This window comes from Aricia agestis, chromosome 5, assembly GCF_905147365.1.
Source record: "Aricia agestis chromosome 5, ilAriAges1.1, whole genome shotgun sequence".
NCBI classification, from domain to species: Eukaryota; Metazoa; Arthropoda; class Insecta; order Lepidoptera; family Lycaenidae; genus Aricia; species Aricia agestis.
Genome location: NC_056410.1, coordinates 11,529,526 through 11,552,753, shown reverse-complemented (window position 1 = coordinate 11,552,753; position 23,228 = coordinate 11,529,526). Strand labels below are relative to the sequence as shown.

The 23,228-nt window shown below is 35.8% G+C and overlaps 1 protein-coding gene across 4 annotated transcripts in view; it reads left to right on the top strand.

Moving 5' to 3' along the window:
- The window catches only part of LOC121727254 (sorbin and SH3 domain-containing protein 1), a 135,261-nt gene that overhangs the window by 13,917 nt on the left and 98,116 nt on the right, over positions 1–23,228 (top strand). For 3 of the 4 annotated variants that reach the window (XM_042114977.1, XM_042114978.1, XM_042114976.1), the window contains 2 exons: positions 669–1,583; positions 12,226–12,294. In XM_042114977.1, the coding sequence (XP_041970911.1) occupies positions 669–1,583; positions 12,226–12,294 (984 nt within the window). Of the gene's footprint in view, positions 1–668; positions 1,584–9,915; positions 9,933–12,225; positions 12,295–23,228 lie in introns of those variants that run through there. The other variant, XM_042114979.1, reaches the window with a different exon arrangement.

Here is a 23,228-nt window from a genome sequence, read left to right as displayed (position 1 = left end):
AGTATACTGCAAGATTAAAACACGCGTACTCCACCCGCTTAGCCGTTCTTGATCTTGATTTAGTTCTGTGGTTCTCGCTTTATTAGGAAAAAACATTTATTTTTCCTATCGCTGTAAATATTATCATTTTAGTTTGTACTTTTATTAAAAGTGAATAATAACATTCTGGTCACTGATAATAATAAATCTTATTCGTTTCAAATCAATTATTAACCTATGTATAGTTTACCCGCTACTTAGACTAAATATAAGCAGCTGTGAAGATCACAATTTTCACTTATAATACCACAAGAGCTTCAAAATTATCGGGTATTTCCCGATAGGTTCGTTGCAAACAAATGAAGGAGTCAAGTTTTTCAGGTTAAACTTGACGACTTTATTTGTTTGCAGGGAACCTTGAGGGAAATGCCAGATAATTTTGAAGCTCGTGTGGTATTCGGGGGATTATTTTTCCGTCCCAAATGTCGGCCAATAGAATTAGAATTTGTTTTTTATATATTATAGCAACTACCAGAGAAAATTTTCAAAAAATTATCAGTATAACCATGTAGGTTGTACCACGTGACGTCGAATGGTGCAATTCTGTTGGTCGATATTTGGGTCGGAAAAATAATCAGTTTTATCTTTCTTGACAATATTTTTAACGTATTTTTATTTCTTGGTTTCAGGACCATCCCAGTTGATGATGGACTTCAGCAGCGAAGTAGCAACTCCCCAGGCGCCTGTGTACGCGACGATCAAAACTGCCAACCCACCGAAGAAACCGCTCCCACCGCACCACGGCTCATCATCAGGACTCTCGTCGATACCGTTGGTGAAATCCGCCGCCTTCCCGGAGACCCTGAAGTTGCATCCCACCAACCCGTTCTTAACAACCATTCCTACGAGTGCTTCCAAGCTACCTGTGCCTAACGGTAAACTGCCGCAAACTAGCTTAGATAAAAGTAAATATAAGTCTTTATTTATGAATGGATCCCAACCGGATCTGCATTCGACTGGAACAAACGGAGATGAACCCACTAATAGAGAAGGCCAGAACGAGATGGAAAGGCCAGATGGAGATTTGAAATCTACCAGTATACCAAAAATTTCTATTAACGATAATGAAACGTATCACATACCCGTGAATAGCAAAAATCCTTTTCAAACTCACAAGACTGAAGATTCTAAAAGCACAAATGGGCATATGGACTCGGAGAAGCCTAAAGGTGGCGATTTTTACTCAGAAGATATATTAAAAAATTCTATTATTACTGAACATAAAATAAGCGAGGTGGAGGAAATCAAGACTGTCAAGAAAATTATTCTTAACGGCTCCAGCACGTTCGATGGTGAAAATTCTGACCAAACATTTTGTGGTACGTCAGAAAGTAGGCCTACTTTTAATGGAACGAACAAATTTCATGAGATTCCCAAAAGCGCTTCCGATTTTGCTACAAATACGACGACAGAAACAAAATCAGCACAGCAGTTTTCAAATGGCTACCCGAAGAAGTTTAGTCCGCGAGATGAGCCAAGATCGTCGTTTTTTGACCTATCTCCGAGTATGCACCAGTTCAAAGACAACGAGAAGAGATTTGAAGGTAAGTTTAGTTTAATTGTCATTCTAACCACTAAAGATGAGCTTACACGGGCAATTAAAATTGCTTAATTCCAGTCGATTCTCGTCAACTATGACGTCAGGACTACATCAAGCAATTAGCGGCAACAAGCAGCAATATTGCGCAATACAATATTCAGCGACATGGTGCAACTTCATCAACTAGGTAACACTGTCATACACGAGCATTTCAGTATTCACTCGCTATGGACGACATTGTTGCTGCGGCGGCTTGTAGCGCTTTTATTATTATTAGCCAAAAACAAAAAAAAAAAAAGAAATAGGCGTATCTGGGTGCGATCGTTTTTTTTGGCAAAGAGGACGCAATTTTCATTGTGTAAAGAATTAGATGATATTATACTATTCAAAAACTTTACTAGAATGTCACGAACAGAATTTGAATTACTTTTGAATAAAGTAAGCACATTAATTACGAAACAGACAAACGCAAAACAAACAAGTGCGAACGAGATACATTAATATAATTTTAATAAATTACCTGGAATTTCCAAGCCCATCGGATATTCGTTAATTCGTATCAGCTGTGACATTGAGCGATATGAAATATCTGGAGTAAATTAGAAGAAATATCGCCGAAATACGTGGGAGAGCCATGCTTCGGCACGAATGGGCCGGCTCGACCGGAGAAATACCACGTTTTCACAGAAAACCGGCGTAAAACAGCGCTTGCGTTGTGTTTCGCCGAGTGAGTGAGCTTACCGGAGGCCCAATTCCCTTCCCTATCCTCCCCTTTTCCCTTCCCTTCCCATCCCTACCCTCCCCTATTATCCTATTCCCTCTTAAAAGGCCGGCAACGCACCTGCAGCTCTTCTGATGCTGCGAGTGTCCATGGGCGACGGAAGTTGCTTTCCATCAGGTGACCCGTTTGCTCGTTTGCCCCCTTATTTCATAAAAAAAATTGTAATTTATTGAAATTGCTCCATATTGCTCCCCTAATTGCTCCAGATCGCTCCATTCGTGTTGCCCCCGTGTAAGCGCATCTAAGCGGCCGTACTCAAAGACAATTTTAATGATGATTAAACTGAAATTTAATGTAGAGTTTGACGGATAATATATGATTCTTAGCCTATGTCAAAATCTTAATTAAATCATAGTTAAGTAATTAATATTCGTCTCTGAGTGCGGAACTAATTTATTAGTTATCAATTATCATTAATTATAATTAGTGCTCGTGCTCCGATGCACTTTCTTATTCCTGACATTTCGCCTACTCTCCAGAGTCCAGCGGTCGTGGTCCGGTAGAGACTATGAATAATATTACTTAACAATGCTTAAACGAAACAAATTATTATATTTACTTTTCTCAATTTCTTCAAGTTTCTTGTTGACATAGAAGGACATGCTTTATCAACCTCTAACTTTTTTGAGATGTTTATAGGTGTTATTTTAATTACATATCTACGGTAAACATATCACAACAAAATACAATAATGCCTTAAAAATCTTAGCAAATTACGACGCTGATATAATTTCCAATCTGACGTAATTACCCATTAATTATACCACAGAATGAATATTAGTAGATGCTCCACATAAGACAATTCAAGGCATCTCAAGGCCTTGGGTGCGTCTCGGGAGTGGCTTCACGCTCCAGAGATCACCTGGATAGACTATTCTTAATCCCTAGATCAGTACCGTCGCTGATCTTGAGAAACGATCGCCTTACTTTGGCTGGCATCGAACATTGCAAAAAAAAGAAAAAAGAAACAATTTGAAAATCGAAATGAATTCGCCCTGTTTCGGTAACAGTCCATACATGTTTAGTCCAGTTTCCGACTCGTCCGCCACGGAGACCGATGATAGCTTAGACTCAGGTTGTGAGAAAAATATCAGTGATGGTGTACGAACGAAATATACCGATCCGAAACGCAGGACCATTAATAAAGTAAGCAAGAAAATTCTCAAAGCCATTGAGAAATTGACATGCAATATAAAACACGGCTCCCGAAAGAAGAAGGTGCCGAACAAAAGGTTAAAAGGTTAGTAAGATGCAACTAAGATTTTGGAATTCCTTAGAATGTATATAATTTAAAATTTTCACTTTTCTGCACTTTCTTAGTACTGCCCAACTCCTACACTTTATACCTTACTAGAACTTATTTTATAATTTCCTATACACAACTCCTATTATTTTATCTACCAACCTTAAACTGTATAGTACGGGAGCCCTAGAACATTTTTTTTATTACTATCTAGCAAATTTTTTGTGAGTCACTTCATTTTGATAAGACGAACAACATTTTTTTTCTGTGAAAAATCTTGAAATTGGTAGCTAACAGAGATAGAAAGGATTTCATACTTTGACTTGATGGTCCTTAAATATGGATTGTTCTATATTTTGTAGGACAATGTTACTCTTACATTATATAAATATTAATTATTAACCTATTAATATACAAAAAATCTGCTTGTTAGGGTTCCGTTTTAGGGTTCAGTAGTCAACCAAGTATTGTTGCTTACAGAACCCTATAACGGAACCCTAACGTGCTGATTTTTTGTATATTAATAGATTAATAGTCATATAATTCAAGAGTAATACCTATTGTCCTACAAATAAAACAGTGTACATTTTAGGACCATCAATAATTGAAAGTATGAAATCCTTTCCATCTCTGTTAGCTACCACTTTCGAGATTTTTCGCAAATAAAAATGTTGTTCGTCTTATCAAAATGAAGTCTACTCACAAAAAATTAGCTTGATAGTAATAAAAAAAAATGTTCTAGGGCTCCCGTACATTTACGTACGTAGCATTGATAAAGATAATATTATTTTTTTAACAATTTAAAGAAGTGCGGTCAAAGGCTTCGTTTATCACTTACACAAATATTGCTCCTGATTGTTATGAAACCTCGCCGAGTTTGCAACTTTAATACCGACTCGGGACCGCGCAAAATGTAATAAGAAGACCCTTCCCTATTTGCTCGACCTAAAATAGTTTTATCTCCGTATATTTTAAACGTATGAAAAGCTGCTGATTGAAAACTAACTTGTAATATGAAACATACCATTCTATTTTAAATATTGAAAAGAATGTTCCACTGCTAACTGTACAATATTTTTTCTGGTATTTTTTGTTCTTTGATTCATTGTGGTTATTATTTATAAACTTACTTAAACTGGTATCAAAATTCTTTAAAAGATTCGTCGGTTGTTTATTTTCATACTTCGATTTACTTACTAAGACTGTGATTAGGATTTACAGACAGAGGGACATAATATTATGATACATTCAGTAAACTGAAACTTAGTACAAGTTTCAGTTTACTGAATGTATTCTTATTTTATTGCAAAGAAAAAATATTATCGTGTGATAAGGATTAATATAGTGCTACGACAATACACACAATAATTAGAACAAGCCCGCATTGTTTAATCTTCGTTTTTATTATAACCTCTATAAGAAATGAGGAATATTTAATAGAGCTACGTATATTTAATATTATGCTAGCGTATAATTAACCCAACGGGAGCAGCAATTTTATATAATATAATAGTTGTAGATGTTTATTGGTTGGTTGGGATGGTTTATTTTGGATGCATCATCCATCCATTTTATTTAAAACAATGATACTTTTGGTAGATATATGTAATTGATTCTACTGTCGGTTTCTTATTATTATAAAAACACAATTTTACGTGCACTCTTTCCACTATATTCATTAATCTATACATCTTAGATACATAGATACTAGATACATATAAATAAAATTGGAGTGTCTGTTTGTAATATTGAAAGAACCATTTTTTACTAAATGCGTATGAATGTACATAGAGTACAGACACCAAAACAATATTTTTTACAATTTTTGTCTGTATGTCTGTCTGTCTGTCTGTCTGTTTGTTCCGGCTAATCTCCGAAATGGCTGGAGCGATTTTGACGGGACTTTTTTAGGCACATAGCTGATGTAGTAAGGAATAACTTAGGCTACTTTTTAACCGACTTCCGAAAAGGAGGAGGATATATTATTTCACTTTTTTTATAAAGGAACCTTAAAAAGGGGATTTTTTTCCCTTTTTTATTTTCTTTGTTATCATATTTTGCTGACGCGGACGAAGTCGCGGGCAACAGCTGGTAAATAATAATTATTGACTGATTTGTTTTGGTAGAGGTTGTACGTTAAATTCCTCAACGCAGTTTTGGCATTTGGTACATGATACACCATGACATTCCAAAGGCGCAGTTTTCTTCACATATTTAACGTTTTATTGATCTCGTAGGTTCAATGTAACTGCACATTTTCTCGCAATTATAAGCCTATAATTTTAATAGTGGTCAACTCTTTACGTTTTCCAAATTTCATAAGTTGAGGCCTAATCAACACAAGCGAGGAAACAGGCCATTTAGCCGAAACTTTTCGTTTTCGCTTCGTTATGGAATCGCCGCTCAAAATGGAATTGACATAAGACGAGTCGAACGTCAACGTCATATTAACGAACGCTTATGTCAATTCCATACATTTTCATCGGCGATTCTATAACGAAGCGAAAACGAAAAGATTTTGGCTCACTCCCCCAGGATATAGGATCAAGAAGGTCTCTATTCAAAAAAAACTATCAACATACAAATAGACCAGTCAACAACAAAGGCAAATAAACGAATTGCGAAACATGCGAATAGTAGGGCTATAAAGGAGTGAGCACACTGAGACGGGCCGTGCCGGGGCTCAGCGTGCCGGGGGCGCAAAAATCCGCCTCCAGTGTGCGATACGCGCATCCGCTTCCATACAAATTGTATGAAGGTGGATTTTTGCGATTAGCCCCGGTAAGTCCCGTCTCAGTGTGCTCACTCCTTAACTCCACATAAGGCAACAACATGTGATTGTTCGTAATGCGATACCGGTGCAAAGGGTGCGCCTACGCATTGCGTCGATCTGATATGCACAGTTCCGCCCCTTTGACTCGATCAATGCGCTCCTCGCTCCAATGACGTACAACACTCGATCTAAATTCGACTATTGTGGCGTTACACAACGCTCATTCAGAATGGCTATACGAGTACAGTATACATGTTGTACTACATTTCCTTTACAAAGATTGGTGTGTTATTTGGGTTAACTTTTTCCCTGCGTAGCGTTCAAAAGTTTTACTATCTAATGAAATTAGCTTGTTCGTCTAAAAACAGTTATCCATACTAATATTATACATGCGAAAGTGCCTCTGTCTGTTGCCTCTTCACGCTTACACCGCTGTTCAGATCGTTATAAAATTTTAAATGGTATCCCCATTATTTGAGGCGATAGTCGAAACGGAGTCGGGGGCATCAACTAGTTCAAAAATGTTATCGCTGCTAACAAAACTTACAAATAAGATGCACTATAGCATTATATTGAGAGCAGAATTGCAGAATTTAATCACGTTCTTGCACTCAGACAGTCGTGAGATTCTTCTCCGTTCTTCGCTCGCATTCTAATAAGAAAACTGTCTGAAATCGTCCAACTTATACAAGTACGTCCCCGAGGCTCTTATATAATCAAAATAATAATCAAACAATCAAAACTACTACAAGTTAAGCTCCTTCAATGTTAACCCATTGTGAAATTCGAATTCGAGCCCCTGGGAGTCCGCGCCCCATCTCGTCCAGAGAACATAATTACAATAGACAGTTACAACGTTTAATTTGCTCCGTGTCACTCACAAAACAACGAAGTGGATCGCAAAATTAATAAGAGAGGATTCCAGACATTTCTGGATGGTTCCTGGCTTTTCTGTAGTGTAGGTAGAGCAAAATTTATTGATGGTAGCTGAGGTTACTTCTTGGAGAAAAGTTTGTAATGAAGATCCAAGTGTGATATAACTGCACGTAAACAATAAAACAATCACATAATAATAAGTAGGGTTAAAAATAAACAGAAATTATATGATGTGCGTTTTTCCCTTGAATAACTTGCGTCAAAATAAATTTTCATTTCATTTCAGCTCATATTTTACCCCCGAGAATTTACGTAAAACGTTTTTAGCTATTAGCGAATGTTTGCTATTTCACGGAATAGGGCCTAAAGTAAATTATGCCTTTATAAAGGTTTAAGATTCCATTCCTGACTTTTCAAACACAAATTGCAACCCAATAAATTGCAAAAACCAATAAAAATGTTAATTACTGAACAATAATGGAATGATAAATCGCTCGCTCTACTTTTGATGAACAATTTGAGTCTTTGAATGGAAACTCCGTGACATATGACTGTGATGGATGAATCCAGGGTTCTAAGGCAACTTGCATTCGATAATTCCGACATCAAAGTTAGAAATGAAAATATATTATGGGATTTGACATAAGGCATCGCATATTGTGCTACCTATAATGTTATTAGCGACGCGTTATGTGATATGTCTTTGACATATCACATAAAATCCCATACATATTTTTGGTGTCTAACTTGACTGTCACTTCGGAATTATTGTATGTAAGTTGTCTAAAAACACAGATCATCTTGTTTTAGATAATATCGACAGCGCGAAGTTAGGAATCAAAATATTGTATCCAGGTATTCAACATAATATTATAGGCGCTGTCATTGAGCGACGCCTTATATCGCATTCTTTATTCTTAAGGTGGCTTTCGGATCTTTGCCGCGAGCGACCGCGACCGACGAAAATTCAAACGAAAAGCCACTTTATGACATAGGCGATAGGTTTCATTTTACTGTACCAACTAGCTTTTACGCCGCCGCCGGCGGCAGCGTGGGTCGCCACCAAAATGTCAGTAGAAAATGACACTTATATTATATGTCAACAAGTAGCATTTTATTTGAATTTTCACCGGTCGCGGTCGCTCGCGGCAAAGATCCGAAAGCCACCTTTAGTGTCTAAAGTTCTAAACACACCATGCCTAAGTTCCGCGGCGGAAGTACGGCATGATTACATCAGCAATGTCAAACGCATACAATATAACGCGACGGAATTTCGGCATAGTGTGTCAACGGTAATTTAAAATACATTGCAGGCGGAATCATGCCGAACTTCCACCGCGGAACTTCGGCATGGTGTGTTTAGACACTTACTTGTGCTAAGTGTTAATATTATCATGACATAATATAGAGAACCGAAAGTGCTGGCCGAAGACAGGGAGAAGGCAAGCAAGCAAGGCAACTCCACCGACAAGGGCCTCCTTAAATAAAGAAGGGGAAGAATATTACTCTTCACTTGACAATCTGAATTATCGAATGTAATTTATTTAAATACCCAGCTAACCTATTGGTCTCGCGTAGTTAGCGATGCGCCACACCTTGCCTTCGGACAATATATTGTGTGCCAATCACAGCCTACAGGGCGCACGCACGGAAGTTTACATTTGCGTAATTTTAGCATTTCATTTAGTGATTATTACATTACGTGATTGCCCTAATTTGGAAGGGTCGGGAATATTTTCGGTGTTGGAGAACGAATTTTTATTAAATTAAATTAATACTAATGACATAATTTCTTATACGAAAATAGGGTCTACGAGAGTCTACGAAAGTCTACGAAATTTTCTCAGAAACAATATGATAATTTCATACACTATGAAAATCTTTCGTATGTGTTGACTATTGAAGGTGTTGAATTAAATTTTTAAGCTCAACACAAGTACATTATATTTTATTCAAATGAAATATGAAAAATTAAATTACGATACTTCATACTACCTAGGATATTATTTCAACTAAGCTGATGTTGTCGATTAGTAATTAGTATAGTCCTTCATTAAGACGTAAAAATTATAGTTTTGTTTTCACAGTCTGTTACTTAAAATTAAGCTTCTCAAATCTCACTTTACTATGCTCACACATACAACAAATTGTGCGTTCAATAATACCCAAACTAGTACCTACCTTCTCAGTGACGAATTAAGACTACGTGATGCCGTAAGCAATCCATGCCTGTGGGCCCCCCTATCTGTACGTCAACTATAGAATCGGTTTTTAATTAAGCCTATACCGCCCAAAAACATTAGTTTTTTCCTAGAAACTTTTTTATGGTGTTTTTTTTTGGTGACGTGAGAGTGAGATGTGAACCTAAGGACGGATTTTTTTTGTGCTTCATCTAGTGCCCCCTTAGACGTGATGCCCTAGGCAATTGCTTAATTTGATTAAGGGTTAATCCACCACTGTACCTTCTACATTAGTATTATCAATGGCAATATAGTCGATTTTTGCGTGTCCACACGCGATGGTTAGTCCGGCGTGTCGTAATCACGGTACAAAGCCGGCACTTTATTGTGATTTACATGGAGCTGGACCATTGTCCTGACAGTGTCCCTCCGGCCGTGTTCCGGACACCTGATACGTAGCGTGAAACGTGACAAACGTTAAATCGTCGCATATTGTGGAGGTGAGTGCCGAAAATAGTAAAATAAGACTTATTGTTGAATGTGTATTTGAAAGATGTAATCGACAATTGTGGTGGTTTTTTAAAATCAAATTATAGTGGTTTGTACGCCGGAAAATATAATATAGTTTATTTCTACGCTAATAAATAAAATTTCATATTAAAACAGAAACTCTATTAGTGTTTCTGTCCTTTCTCATTGCTGCTGTAGCCATACCAAGCCTTTATATTGTAGTCCTTTACTATTTCAATAGAAATAATAAAAAAATGACGTTCACATGTACCATAATTGTATCACTTTTACATATATTATAAACCATTGTAATTTCACAGGACACGATCCAACGTAACCCTCATTTGTTTTGGCCGCATGCCATTTTTATTGCGATAACGAGATCATTACCCGAAACAAAACCGATATTTAAATGTGCCAGAAACGTGTAACACTGCTGAAATAAATATCGACAATATTTCAAATAATGTTTTTTGCATCTATGTATAACTTGACTTTTTGAATTTTAACGTTATTTTTGTTAGATTGGTTTATCAGTTGACAGAAATTTGTAGAGAACAAGCGGCCACTGGCCAACGACGTAGCCCAAAATGGGGAGACTTTGATATTGTTTGGGGCCATTGCGATTTTAGATATTTCCTTGGGTATAGCTAATCCTTGTAAGAATATTTTTTTGTATAAATGTGTTAATATATCTTGAGTATTGAAAACAAATCATTTAACATTTTCTTCTGTTTTCCTATAAAACACGGAACTAACATAACACGGATGTTATGTACGTTACCTCTTTTCTTAATGCACGTATAATTTTACTTGCAATGTTTACATTCGTCGGAACCGGCTAATTTTAGTCTAATCGGAAACGTAACGTTCCAAATAACTTTCGATACAGCTGCAAAATAAGGAATGCGCCTTCACCATGTGCGCTAATGTTTTGCAATATCTGCCTCGACATGACGTTCAATACCAGTATCACTTTATTAGGGTTCCGTACCCAAAGGGTAAAAACGGGACCCCATTAATGAGACTTCGATGTCTGTCCGTCTATCTTTCCGTCTGTCTGTCTGTCTCCAGGCTGTAACAAGAACATAAAGTTTATATTTTAGGGGGCTCCCATACAACAAACGTGTTTCTTATGGCCTTTTCGGCTTGTAATCCATAATGGCAACATGTAGACACTTGAAACTTTCACAAAATCCTCAATAATTATATTATGTGTACTTTCAAGGGGGTTCCCAATTTTCCATACAAAAACCCAATTTTTTACCTAATTTTGCTCTTACTCTTACGGAACCCTTCGTGCACGAGTCCGACTCGCACTTGGCCGATTTTTTATTATTTTGAATTTTACTACAGTGACTATACTTAATTAATATTGCAAATGTTAAAGGACGGACAGGATTACTTCTCGTGAAGATTTCACGCTTAAATCGCTGAAATGACTTTTATAAAAGTTTTGTTTATGTAGGTATAATAATATCTAATACGAAGGTACTCAAAAGCCCAGGATATGGGATAATTTTTAATTTTTATCCCTAAAACATCGGTACCTGCATGACCATTGCAACGAAATTGCGGGGCAACGTCTGTCGTATAACAAACGATATGAATTTAAATGTACTTATTTAAAATCAAAATGTTGTTAATTTTGTACGATATCGGAAAATATTGATAGGTATAGCTGTTGCGCTCTAAATTACAAATGTTTGTAATCACTCGTTATCGTTACTCGATGAATTTTCGCGGAATCGTGTCCCAGATTCAAAGGGAAATTTATGTTTTCATAATCCTCATTCGGAATTCTAGTGACCTCTTTGTACCTGCGTGTAATTTAGATGTAAAATGTGCGTTGTTTATAATCATAAATTTACAATGTAAATCAAAACTACTCTTAATGTATTATAGAGAGGAACTCGATGCCTGTCGACCAATCTCGACGGAATATTTTGTCCTGTTTAGTTGAAAGCAAAAAAAAATATTTTCTATGTACATATCCTTATAAATTTTTTTTCAACTTCATCTGCTACAAACTTTTTATAAAGATTAGTTATTATACGCTACGGATACCTAAGAAATGAAAATTCTAAACTTACTGGTCTAGTATTTATACATTATTGAATGTACCAATCTTACTTGCGATCTCTTTTTATGTTCCAAGTTTCTGTCATGGAAATGAAGAGAAAATACTCTGCGAATCTTCTTATAATATTGGGAATTGGGATAAAAGATAGGTGGAAAATAGTGATGGAAACATTAGAAATCAATTAATGTTTGTTGTTTCAGCGGACACTCTGTCGGCCAAGAGCGTCGATGTGCCAAGCGTGAGCTCACCCACCACAGAAACCAATAAACGTGAGTACATTCGTACATTTAAACATTGAGTGAATCATTAGTAAATATAAGTGTTTCTAGGTGGAAACTAAGAGAATAGAATATTTATGGAGGCGACTAACCATAAAGTGTCGATTTTATAAGTCATTTTTATACTTGAAAATAAGCCCCGAATTGTTTTATCTTCTAAAATTAGATACAACATTATATTTCCGAGAATTCGATCTGAGCAAAAACACGATATCTTAAAATTTTCTCGATAGAAAAAAATCGCAAAGATGCATCTAATTTTCACGAATTTTTCATTTATTGCGATAACTGTGCATTGAAATAAGTTAATATTTTAACACATTGTATAAAATTCTATCATTGAGAGATCGACCTAGCGGATTTTTAAAATGTTGATTATTGATCGAGTTATTGAGAAAAAACTAATTTGGCGATAAATCCGCGTCGTTCTTTTTCACCTTGTGATGTTTGATCTTTGGGGTTAGTCGCCCTCTTAATATACATGTCGCAGCCGACTGGTATAAATATCCGTTCAATCAAACAGCTAGTCCTTTGACTGAACAACGCCATTCAATCACACGTCTAGCTTTTAGATTGAATATTTTAGTCGCTCAAAACGTTCAACACTACAGCTGATTCAAAAGCCGCCGTCTAATTGAAGTAGTTCAGCGCGCACCGCTGCGGTGCTAGGTGCGTTTTATTTACAATATGGCGTCAACTAGCAGGTGTTTGTTGTATTGTTTGTGGTTGTTTTTCGGAAAGAAAGTAGTTAATAAAAGTTACAAGTGTTATTAAAGAGACAAAAATTATGGAGGCACATACGAGTGAATCAAAATTCCAACAAATATTCGAGGAGAAATTACGGGATTACGAAATACATGACCAAGGTATTTATTGCAATTCCATAAATAATAAATCAGCTATAATTATTGTATGTGCTAAATATGTTCAAAATTAGTTAGAATACAGTTTTTTTTCAGCCCCCCTGAACCCCTCAGGGGGGCACAGCCCCCCGCCAAAACAAAAACAAACACAATCCAGAAAGTCCAAAAGTTGGTTAGGTTAGGTTAGAACTTAGACCACAACACAGAGGGAGCCGAGCGAGCGCAGCGAGCGTGCTGCGGCAGCAGCCGGCGACCGTCATCAAATAAAAGGGGGGGCAGCCCCCCGCTAAAACAAAAACAAACACAATCCAGAAACTCCAAAAGTAGGTTAGGTTATCACCCTAGTTAATTTGCCATTAAACCAGTTGGCTAAGCTCTAGCTGTAGTGTTGAACGTTGTAGTCAACAAGTCGACTAAACGACGTAAAGCCGTGTGATTGAATGGCGTTGTTCAGTCAAAGAGCTAGCTGTTTGATTGAACGGCTATTTAAACCAGTCGGCTGCGAGTTGCGACACGCATACGAACAATCCAATAGTTGGAAAACAACCTGAAATTCTTTGTTTTACGCACTACTAACGTGGTGCACACAACAAAGGAATACTTATTGTAATTTGAACTGATAATAATTATTATTGTTCATAACTTCAAAAGTTTAAGTTGGTCTATAAATACTTTCGGGTTGTTTTTGTTTTGATAAATGGGAGAGTAAATAATAAATGAAAAACACTACGCCTTTATAACCAAAATAACCTTCCAATGTTGTGTTGTTGCTCGAATTACTTCGCAGGGAAGATGAGATATTTATATAAGAAAGAAGAAAATGAAAGAGATAATATCTATGTATAGATGCATAAAATAACGATAAATCTTTGATTCCCTTGTGCCACTGATGTCTATACAATATTCATTATTTTTGCTAATATAAATTCTTTTAATATGCAAAGTTATGGTATCACAGTGTTTTTCAACCTTTTTTATGATGTGACCTTTTGTGATTTGATTTTGGTTTGAAAAAATATATTTTCATGATCACCCACACTTTGCCTTTTAATCATTTATGTATGTTTATGAATATAATATCCTTTTGTTAATTCTCTTGCTGTAATACTTCTCTCGACATGTAGCGGCCTTACAGTAGCTTTGTGACCCCGTCGTTACTCAAAGGTTGAAAAACACTGATGTAGTACGTTCCCTCTTTGCATTATCCCCCATTACCCTTTATAGCTACTTTTATTACAGGAAACAGAATATTTAATGTAAACAGATTTGCAAACATAATCCTTAATATTATCCCCTGAAATATGGTGGGTTTTAGTGAGTATATACTCTTACGAAGTCAGCTGCTGCACTAGATTGGCGTGCTCTAGTTTTATTAATGTAGCTCATTAGATTTCAACTTTTAAAAAGTCTTCAAGTATAATGTTTAATAAAAAACTAGGTACTTATACAATATTTTGATTGTCCAATAAATATTTTAACACAGAAAGGCCGCGCCCGCGCTATCAGATATAGAAATGTTTAATATTTTTTATGATTATGCATTAAATTTGCGCTACGTTTTCATTTCATTAGAAATTAGAATATAAAGACCGGTATGTGAGCTTCGTAAAATTGGATTGCAGAGATTGGTTTACTACTAGTGACCGACCGAACTTTCGGTTTCGGTTTCGGCCAGTTTCGGCCAAAAAATCTAGTTTAGGCCTCAGTTTCGGTTTCGGCCAAAATATAGCCGAAACTTTCGGCCCCGCCGAAAGTCATGCGTCGTTCGGTAAACTTCGCAGTTAACTCGTGCTTGCTTGCCAGCGAGGCCCCGGTTCAGTTCGGCACCATCTATTTAATCGTGTTTTCAGATTATGTTTTCCAGATTTGTCCCAATTTCCGAATCAAAAATTAGCACTTCGTTTTATTTTCATTAAATTGTCTAACCTTTTTATCGAAATTATATTATTGAATTTTATTTCCACAACAAACGCAGGCTTATTTAATACATAACTGTTTGCAAATTACGTGCTATTTTAACAATGTTTCCCAAACAAACGATTTAGTAAATGCTATGATAAATTGATTATATTGTGTATGAACTTCATTGACTTAAGAATTTTGTTTGACTGTGAGATTATAGGATATATATTAGGATTTATCTTTCGAGAGGATATTTTTCAGGTTTAGTGGCAAAACGCCTTCTGGAGCAAAAAAAATGTGACGCCAACTGCAAGATTGCTTAGTAATTTCGTTTTGAAATTCAACCGCGGACCATGTTTCCCATAAAAATAATATACTGCAATTGATTGTGTTTTCAGTAGTACGTCGTTAATGTCTAAGGGAGGATTTCACCAATCACCCAACTTCGTTTTATAAAACTTAGTTCTCATTAAACTCGTTCCTACGGGGATATAAATCTCGTTTGGTTTCAAATGAATTTTACAATTTCCCCTTTACCGCGATTAATAAATCTAAGTTTATGTGACGTCACGCGATAATTTTACATGGTTTTTTGGAGATCGTTGAAATGATAGGCAGATATTTAGGAATGAAACTACCACATCTTCAAAGCTCACTAAAATATAATATTTGAAAATGCGTGTTTTTAAAAATCTACATCTAGCTGAATCCTTAATAATAATTTTCAACAATTTGTCAACCAACTGTCTTCCGAACATTTTTTTCCTCTCCAGCCTTAAAATATAATATAAGCAACGTATCTATCAAAACTGTCATCTTGACATTTTTTTCGTCTATGATTTTTGATTCGCTATGACCCTGACAGGACTGACAGGACTTTAACGGCTTTTATGAAGTTTATCCGTACAACATTGGACGTTCTGAAGATAAAACTCGGATTTGCTGTGACCGTTATGTTGGTGAAATGCAATTTGGTGCTATAAACGCGTTTATACGTTAAGAACCGATTTAGTGTACACTAAACGCGTTATATTTCTTAGGTGAAATCGCACCTAAAAAAATGACTTGATATAACTTCTGCTCTTGTTTCTTAGGGTAATAATTCGTTGTAATACATTAAGGGGAATTTACCGATCACACTAATTAAAACTTCGTTTTATTAAACTAAGTTCTCATTGAACAATTAACACGTTTATAATATTATGGCGACGTAAATCTCGTTGTTTCAAATAGATTTTACATTCTTCTTTTAGTCGCGATTAATGAATCTAAGTTTACGTTACGTCACGCGATAATTTTTATATGTTTTTATCATCTTGGAGCCTTGTCACGTTGTTTATTTTTTTAACAAAATAGCAAGAAACTACAATTATAAGCTAATCAAACGCATCTGAAAACTGTCATCTTAACAATTTTTTCTTCTATTTTTCGTTCTGTCATGACACTACACTGACAGGACTTAAATGTGTTTTATGAAGTTAAAACCCGAACATTGGGCGTTAGGAAGATAAAAATCGGATTTGCAGTAACGTGTTTAGTTTATGTTGGTGAAATGCAATTTAAGCTTAGGCCAAACCTACGCGACCAGGCGACTGCGAAGCAGAGCGTCAAGTTGTCAAATGTTTTGTATACAAAAAACACCTTTGACAACTTGACGCAACTTGACGCTCCGTCACTTAAGCTTAGAACAAAGCTTAAGTGTTATAAACGTGTTTATACGTTTAGAACCTGTTTATTGTGGGCTAAGCGCGTTCAATTTCTTTGGTGAAATGGCACCTACTTGGATTCGTATAAAAAGACGGAACATAGCACAAAAAAGTTGCTAGGGAACATATTCGAGTATATAGCAAAATAATGCATATAGTAAAAAAGAGAGATATAGCAAATAGTAAAAAATTCAATGTGGTACTTTTTCTTTAGTTTAAAAAGTTGTAATTTATGTTAAAAATCAATAAATTTCAGTAAGTAATCGTAATTTTTAATGTTTTACCAAGTTTCGGTTTCGGTTTTGGCCGAAACTGAGAGTAAGGCCGAAAGTTCGGTTTCGGTTTCGGCTGAAAAACAGTTTCGGTCGGACACTATTTACTACATAGGTGAAATAAAATAAAGGAAATAATTTTAAAATGTATCAGTGTAACGGGTGTAAAGTATGGGGGAAGGGGCATTAGCAATTGTAATGCAACATTATACGGTGACACCCGCCTGACCTCTCCAATAAGTGCACACCAATAAAGACGTATAATATTGGAGTTTCGTTCTGTATCTTCGATAACTATGTGCTATGTAAGTTAATAAAAGTAATGTAATCGAAGCACATGGTAGAACTAAGTTTTATGAAAAGGTTTGGTATAATAATAATCAATTAAGAATTTTCAGGGCAGGTTCTTCTGCATAATATGTTAAGATGTTTCGGCAGAAATAGTATTGACAGCCTTCTAAAAATTCAAGAACTTTTCTTCTTGCAAAAAAAGAAATGATTCTGTATATAGAATGATTTCGAGTTTGTGATTTTTGGAGTCTCACCCGCACGTGAGGTGATTAAATCATATCAATATTATGCTTCTCGGCACTCCACAACTTCCTAAACTTAATAAAATAATATTAACAAAAAAAAAAAAGGATCAACTATCTAATAAGAACATAACAAAGACGATTCTTATTTCGATTGTCCTACAATTTGTATCGAATAATCGGCTCAACGCGATCGATTTACATACATTCGTTACGCAAACGTTAAGTCTATCTTTGTTCTAATTTCGCTGTTGTGAGTCAGAAGACTCAGCAGCTTACTGCGGATTGTAATCAGTTCATTAATACACAACACATTTTAACAGCTGCACTTGAAACTTTATGCCGTTGTTGCTACATGTAACATCGACGAAGACTCCGCGCGTCTACCAGAATCTGATGGCAATTTTTGACGGCAGATTTTTTAAAATATCCTTGATCTTTGGACAATTTTTTATATTTGCATGTTTAACACAAAGAATCAGTCGTTAAAAGAAGAAAAAAGGGTCAAAATGTTGTATTCCAATTACCCCGGTATTGCTAGAGTCAATTTATTTTTTCAACTTTTTGCCATCAAATTCTGGTAGACCTATAAAATGCTATATTCACAAAAATATCTAGTGTGTACTATCTAAAGTCTAAACAGTGAAACCAGTACTGCAATTGGGTCTCACCACACTCAGAGAAAATTTATGATGATTAAACTTCAATTTAATAAAGAGTTTGACAGATAATGTAAAAATTTTCATTTAATTACAGTTAAATACATACAATTAACATAACTACAGCGGTAGTTCGAGAGTTTGATAATTTTGTACGTATAATGAGTAGTGATTAAAAGAATTGGAGGTTATGACTTGTCGTATGCAGCACAATCTATATACTTATATAAAACTCAAAGGTGACTGACTGACATGGTGATCTATCAACGCACAGCCAAAACCACTGGACGGATCGGGCTGAAATTTGGCATGTAGGTACATGTTATGACATAGGCATCTGCTAAGAAAGGATTTTGATCAATTCTACCCCCAAGGGGTCAAAATAGGGGATGAAAGTTTGTATAGAGAAACAAAGGCCTGAGTAAGAGTGATGTCACTATCAGTAACACTGCGTGGTAAAAACGTTGACAATTTAATCTTATAGAAATCATGTTGAATCATGCTTGTGTACTCGTAAGTATACACTTACACAAGCATGATTGAACAGGATGATTGTACACATATTTTTACACACAGATGAAACCAATTTCGGTTTCGTGACAGCTCGAGATTGTTGCTCTATTCCGCTAGATATATTAACTTTATGGTTTAGAGCGAAATGTCTCGTCTTTCTCTACATTAAATATATACAAAATGTCATTGGCCAGTGCTACTACGCGTAGCACAATAATGAGTGCATTCGACACAATTACCTTACCCTTTGTAACGATGCCAATGAGCGCCACTAGCCTTTTGGTGCTTTTGGCACTCTCGCCCGGATCTGTTCGGCGATTATGTCATGCACCAACATTCAACATCCGATTGTTGTTCTAGGGCTGTCACAAAACTATGACTAATTAACAACAAAATAATGCAAATAAAAGTTTTTTTTCTTTTTCACGAGCTTATAATGACTAGGTCACATATTCCTATGGAATGAAAATCAATATTTACAGTAATATCTAAAGTTTTATATTTACACAAACATGTCAGAAATGCTTTAAACGTAATAACGATAAAATGGAATACCTAATTGGAATCTAAAACGAAATCAATCGAAAGAAACATTTCGGAGTAAGTATCGTGTTTTAGTTTACCGTAAATAGCGGGAGACAGGAAAAGTAGAAATAAATATGAAATCAGAATTGAAAGCGGATCCGTCAGGGTTGCTAATTCAGCAAATTTTTTGCAGACTAAAGTGTGGCAAAAATCATTGACTAAAGTGGATAGTTTTTCAACATTGCAGAAATGAAACAAATTGTAACATGGAAGAAATATGAAACACAAATAGCCATACTTTATTCAATTAATTTATACGGTGACAGCCCTAGGTGTACCAGACACAAACAAATTATGAATTTTTATTGTTAGACTGTTAACCGTAATGAATATTTCTGTGTATCCGTTTCTGATATTATATCGTGTCGATGACGGGTTAAACAGCTGCCCACTATTGCACTATTAACGAAATAATAAGAAGTAGTATATTATGTTTTAATACAGAGTGTAAACTACTACAATATTTAGTCCAAATTCGTTCTATGATAATCACAGATTATCTTGATCATCAACACATAACATCAAACAGCACACTAATTATCTACTATGATTAGGTGAATGATACCTATATAAAATAGCATTATATCGCACGCAATGTAAGTATATGAATATTAGTAATTGTATAACTTGTATATACAACTGACATTCATGTAGGTACTTACATGTTACGGGCACGACATTAGTGGTACTCACTGAAAAGTGATACTGAAGGAAATATCCAATTTAGTAATGATGCTTCGACCTAGTTTGGTACTGTAGTATGTGCAGTTTTGATAGTCTAGTACTTTGTTCATGCATCAAACCGATTAATCCTGGTAAAAACCTGAGTGCTTAGTCAAAATGCACGAAAATGTATTTGTATTTAATATATAAGTATTATGATTTTAAATATAATTTTGCTATCGAAACGAGTGAATGCATTTTTACTTTGACTCTGGTTTATTTCGCATTGTAATTTGTAAAAAGTTTTTTTTATAAATTATAACATTGACAGTTTTTTTTAATGAAATAAGGGGGCAAACGAGCAAACGGGTCGCCTGATGGAAAGCAACTACCGTCGCTCATGGACACTCGCAACATCAGAAGAGCTGCAGGTACGTTGCCGGCCTTTTAAGAGGGAATACGCTCTTTTCGGGAAGGTTTGCAGGTCGTATAAGTCCGGAAATGCTGCCGGTGACAGTTTGTTCCAGAGTTTGAATCGTTGAATCGCCAATAAAATCGCCACAGTTGAATCGCCAATAAAAATTTACAATCGGCTTGGAGTCTACTGGAGACCTACATTTCTTTATTTAAAATACGAGTCGTGTATCAAATTAGACCAGTGTTCCCGGTTAAATGCGCCTCAAAACACACTTGACACACATTATTTTATTCACACGTATTTTAAACATAATATTCATAATACTTTTTATTTTAAATAATATTATATTTCTGAATTCGTATGCTACAAAATTATTCTTAGAGTATTAATATACAGTCTAGAATCATAATGAAACTAGAAGAAAACGAAACAGAAGCGCAAAGACGTTGATTGGCGTAGGCGACCGTAGTGCGGCGTAGGTCAATGTAGAGCGCCGTAGCTTATATCTTAATAGCAAATAATTGTTGTACATATTATTTAGATTTCATAATTCAATAATGACCTATGAAACAAAATTTTTCGCGAAATTTGTGTCTTCATTATTTTTATATTATAAAACTAGTTGTCCCGGCAAATGTTGTTTTGCCATATAAAGTATTTCGCCCATTTCATCAAAATAAATTGAATAGCTTTAAGCGAAAATCATAAAAGTTTATTGTGCGGGAACCGTACATTTTCCGAGACAAAAAGTATCCCTTGTTCTTTCCCGAGACTCAAAGTATCTCCATACCAAAATTCATCAAGATCGATTGAATAGTTTACGCGCAAATCATAAAAGTATATTTAGTAACCGTACATTTTTCCGGGACAAAATGTATCCAAGTTTCGTCTTCGGGACTCAAAGAATATCTATGACAAATTTCAGCAAAATCGGTCCAGCTGTTTACGCGTGATGTCGTGACCACGCGAAAATGGATTCATTTTTATATATTATATAGATATTGAAATGTAATCATATCCAGGAGCGGAATCTGAGATACCCGATTTATTGGAAACACGCTCAAGGAAAGGAGGGTTTCTTACCCTCCGCCAATGAAGCCCGATAAAGAATTCTAAAGTTTGCATTTAATATATTTTCTTTACCGCACACTGAAGCCATTGATATTGTGGAATAGAATGAGCTTGCACTCTTTTGACGTGAGATAAACAGTTTTTTCTTCGTTACAATGCAGAGCGTAGGTCGTCGTTATTAATGGCTCAAAACCGTCACGTTAAAATTTTTGGCACCATTCCCACAGATAGAATTTTCATTATGTCTGCTCGGCCGCCGCCCGCCAGTGTCCAAAGATCGGCTAAAATAAGCGCCATATGGGTCATCTGTAACCATAAGTGATACAATTAGTACTGCTATCGAGAGTTATGTTGCCTTAAACTGAGTGTCTTGACATAATGTTCTTTTTAGAGGATTTTAGATAAAAAAGTATATCTACGTTGATTGCTTGCTATATTCACCAGTTCCTAAAAACTTTTTAAAATTTAATTTTAGTTCCTCGTTTTTTTTTTTCAAATAATAAATTTATTATAAGTTACCAGATATTTCTAGTTACCGTCCGTCTCTTTGTCTGTCAGCGACTTACTGCCGTTCCCAATATTTGATCTATCTCTGGTTTTGCCCTACTAGAGATAGATCAAATATTGGGAACGGCCGTTAGTCAGTAGTGACGAGTGGCACAGGAAATGGGTGCAGTGCTGAAGCTAATTATAATTTTGCATAATATTCATATTGGTATAACAAAGTCGTCAATTTTTTTTATGAAAAAAAAAATACGACTTTGCAAACGAAAAGCTTTATCCATAAAGAAAAACATTAAAATCTGTTGCGTAGTTTTGAAGGTCTTAACTGTATATAGGAGCAGACAGTAAGAAGCCGCTTTGTTTTACACCAGGTAGTGATATTTTATTATTATTTTTTTATGAAATAAGGGGGCAAACTAACAAACGGGTCACCTGATGGGAAGCAACTTCCGTCGCCCATGGACACTCGCAGCATCAGAAGAGCCGCAGGTGCGTTGCTGGCCTTTTAAGAAGGAATAGGGTAATAAGGGAGGGTAGGGATGGGAAGGGAAGGGAATAGGGTAAAGGATTAGACCTCCGGTAAACTCACTCACTCGGCGAAACACAGCGCAAGCGCTGTTTCACGCTGGTTTTCTGCGAGAACGTGGTATTTCTCCGGTTGAGCCGGCCCATTCGTGCCGAAGCACGGCTCTCCCACGTCTGCCAAATATTTTGAAACGTTAGATCAAGTTATTCAGTTATAAATATTGTATAGTTTTCAATAATTAGTAAATTCTTCAGGAATGATCATAGTGGCAGTGTCAAAAACAAGCTTTATCTTAAGTCAGGAATAAACTCTACCTGTGATATGAGAAGTGTGCTGTTTTAAATAGGAACCTTGCCATGGCCTTAAATTTGTTTAGGCTTACACTTAAGTATATTTTTGTATGAAATGAAATTTTCATTTCTTTGATATTATTTTTACACGTTAATATTATATTTCATACCTACCTCTGTTGTATATTCAACTACGCTCGCTACGCTAAGGCTAGTTTTAGGCATATGCGATGTGATATTGTTATATTCATTTTGATTCGATGTTTTTAGTCCAGTCTCTTTAAAATTATTTGAGGTCACGCTGTTAAAGACGGTCTGTTATAGTCGGTCTACTGTATTTGACTTATAATGCGGCGCTACTCTATATTATAAACAATGATTAAGGACGTTAACCTCACAGCGTGCACCTCTCGTTAGGGA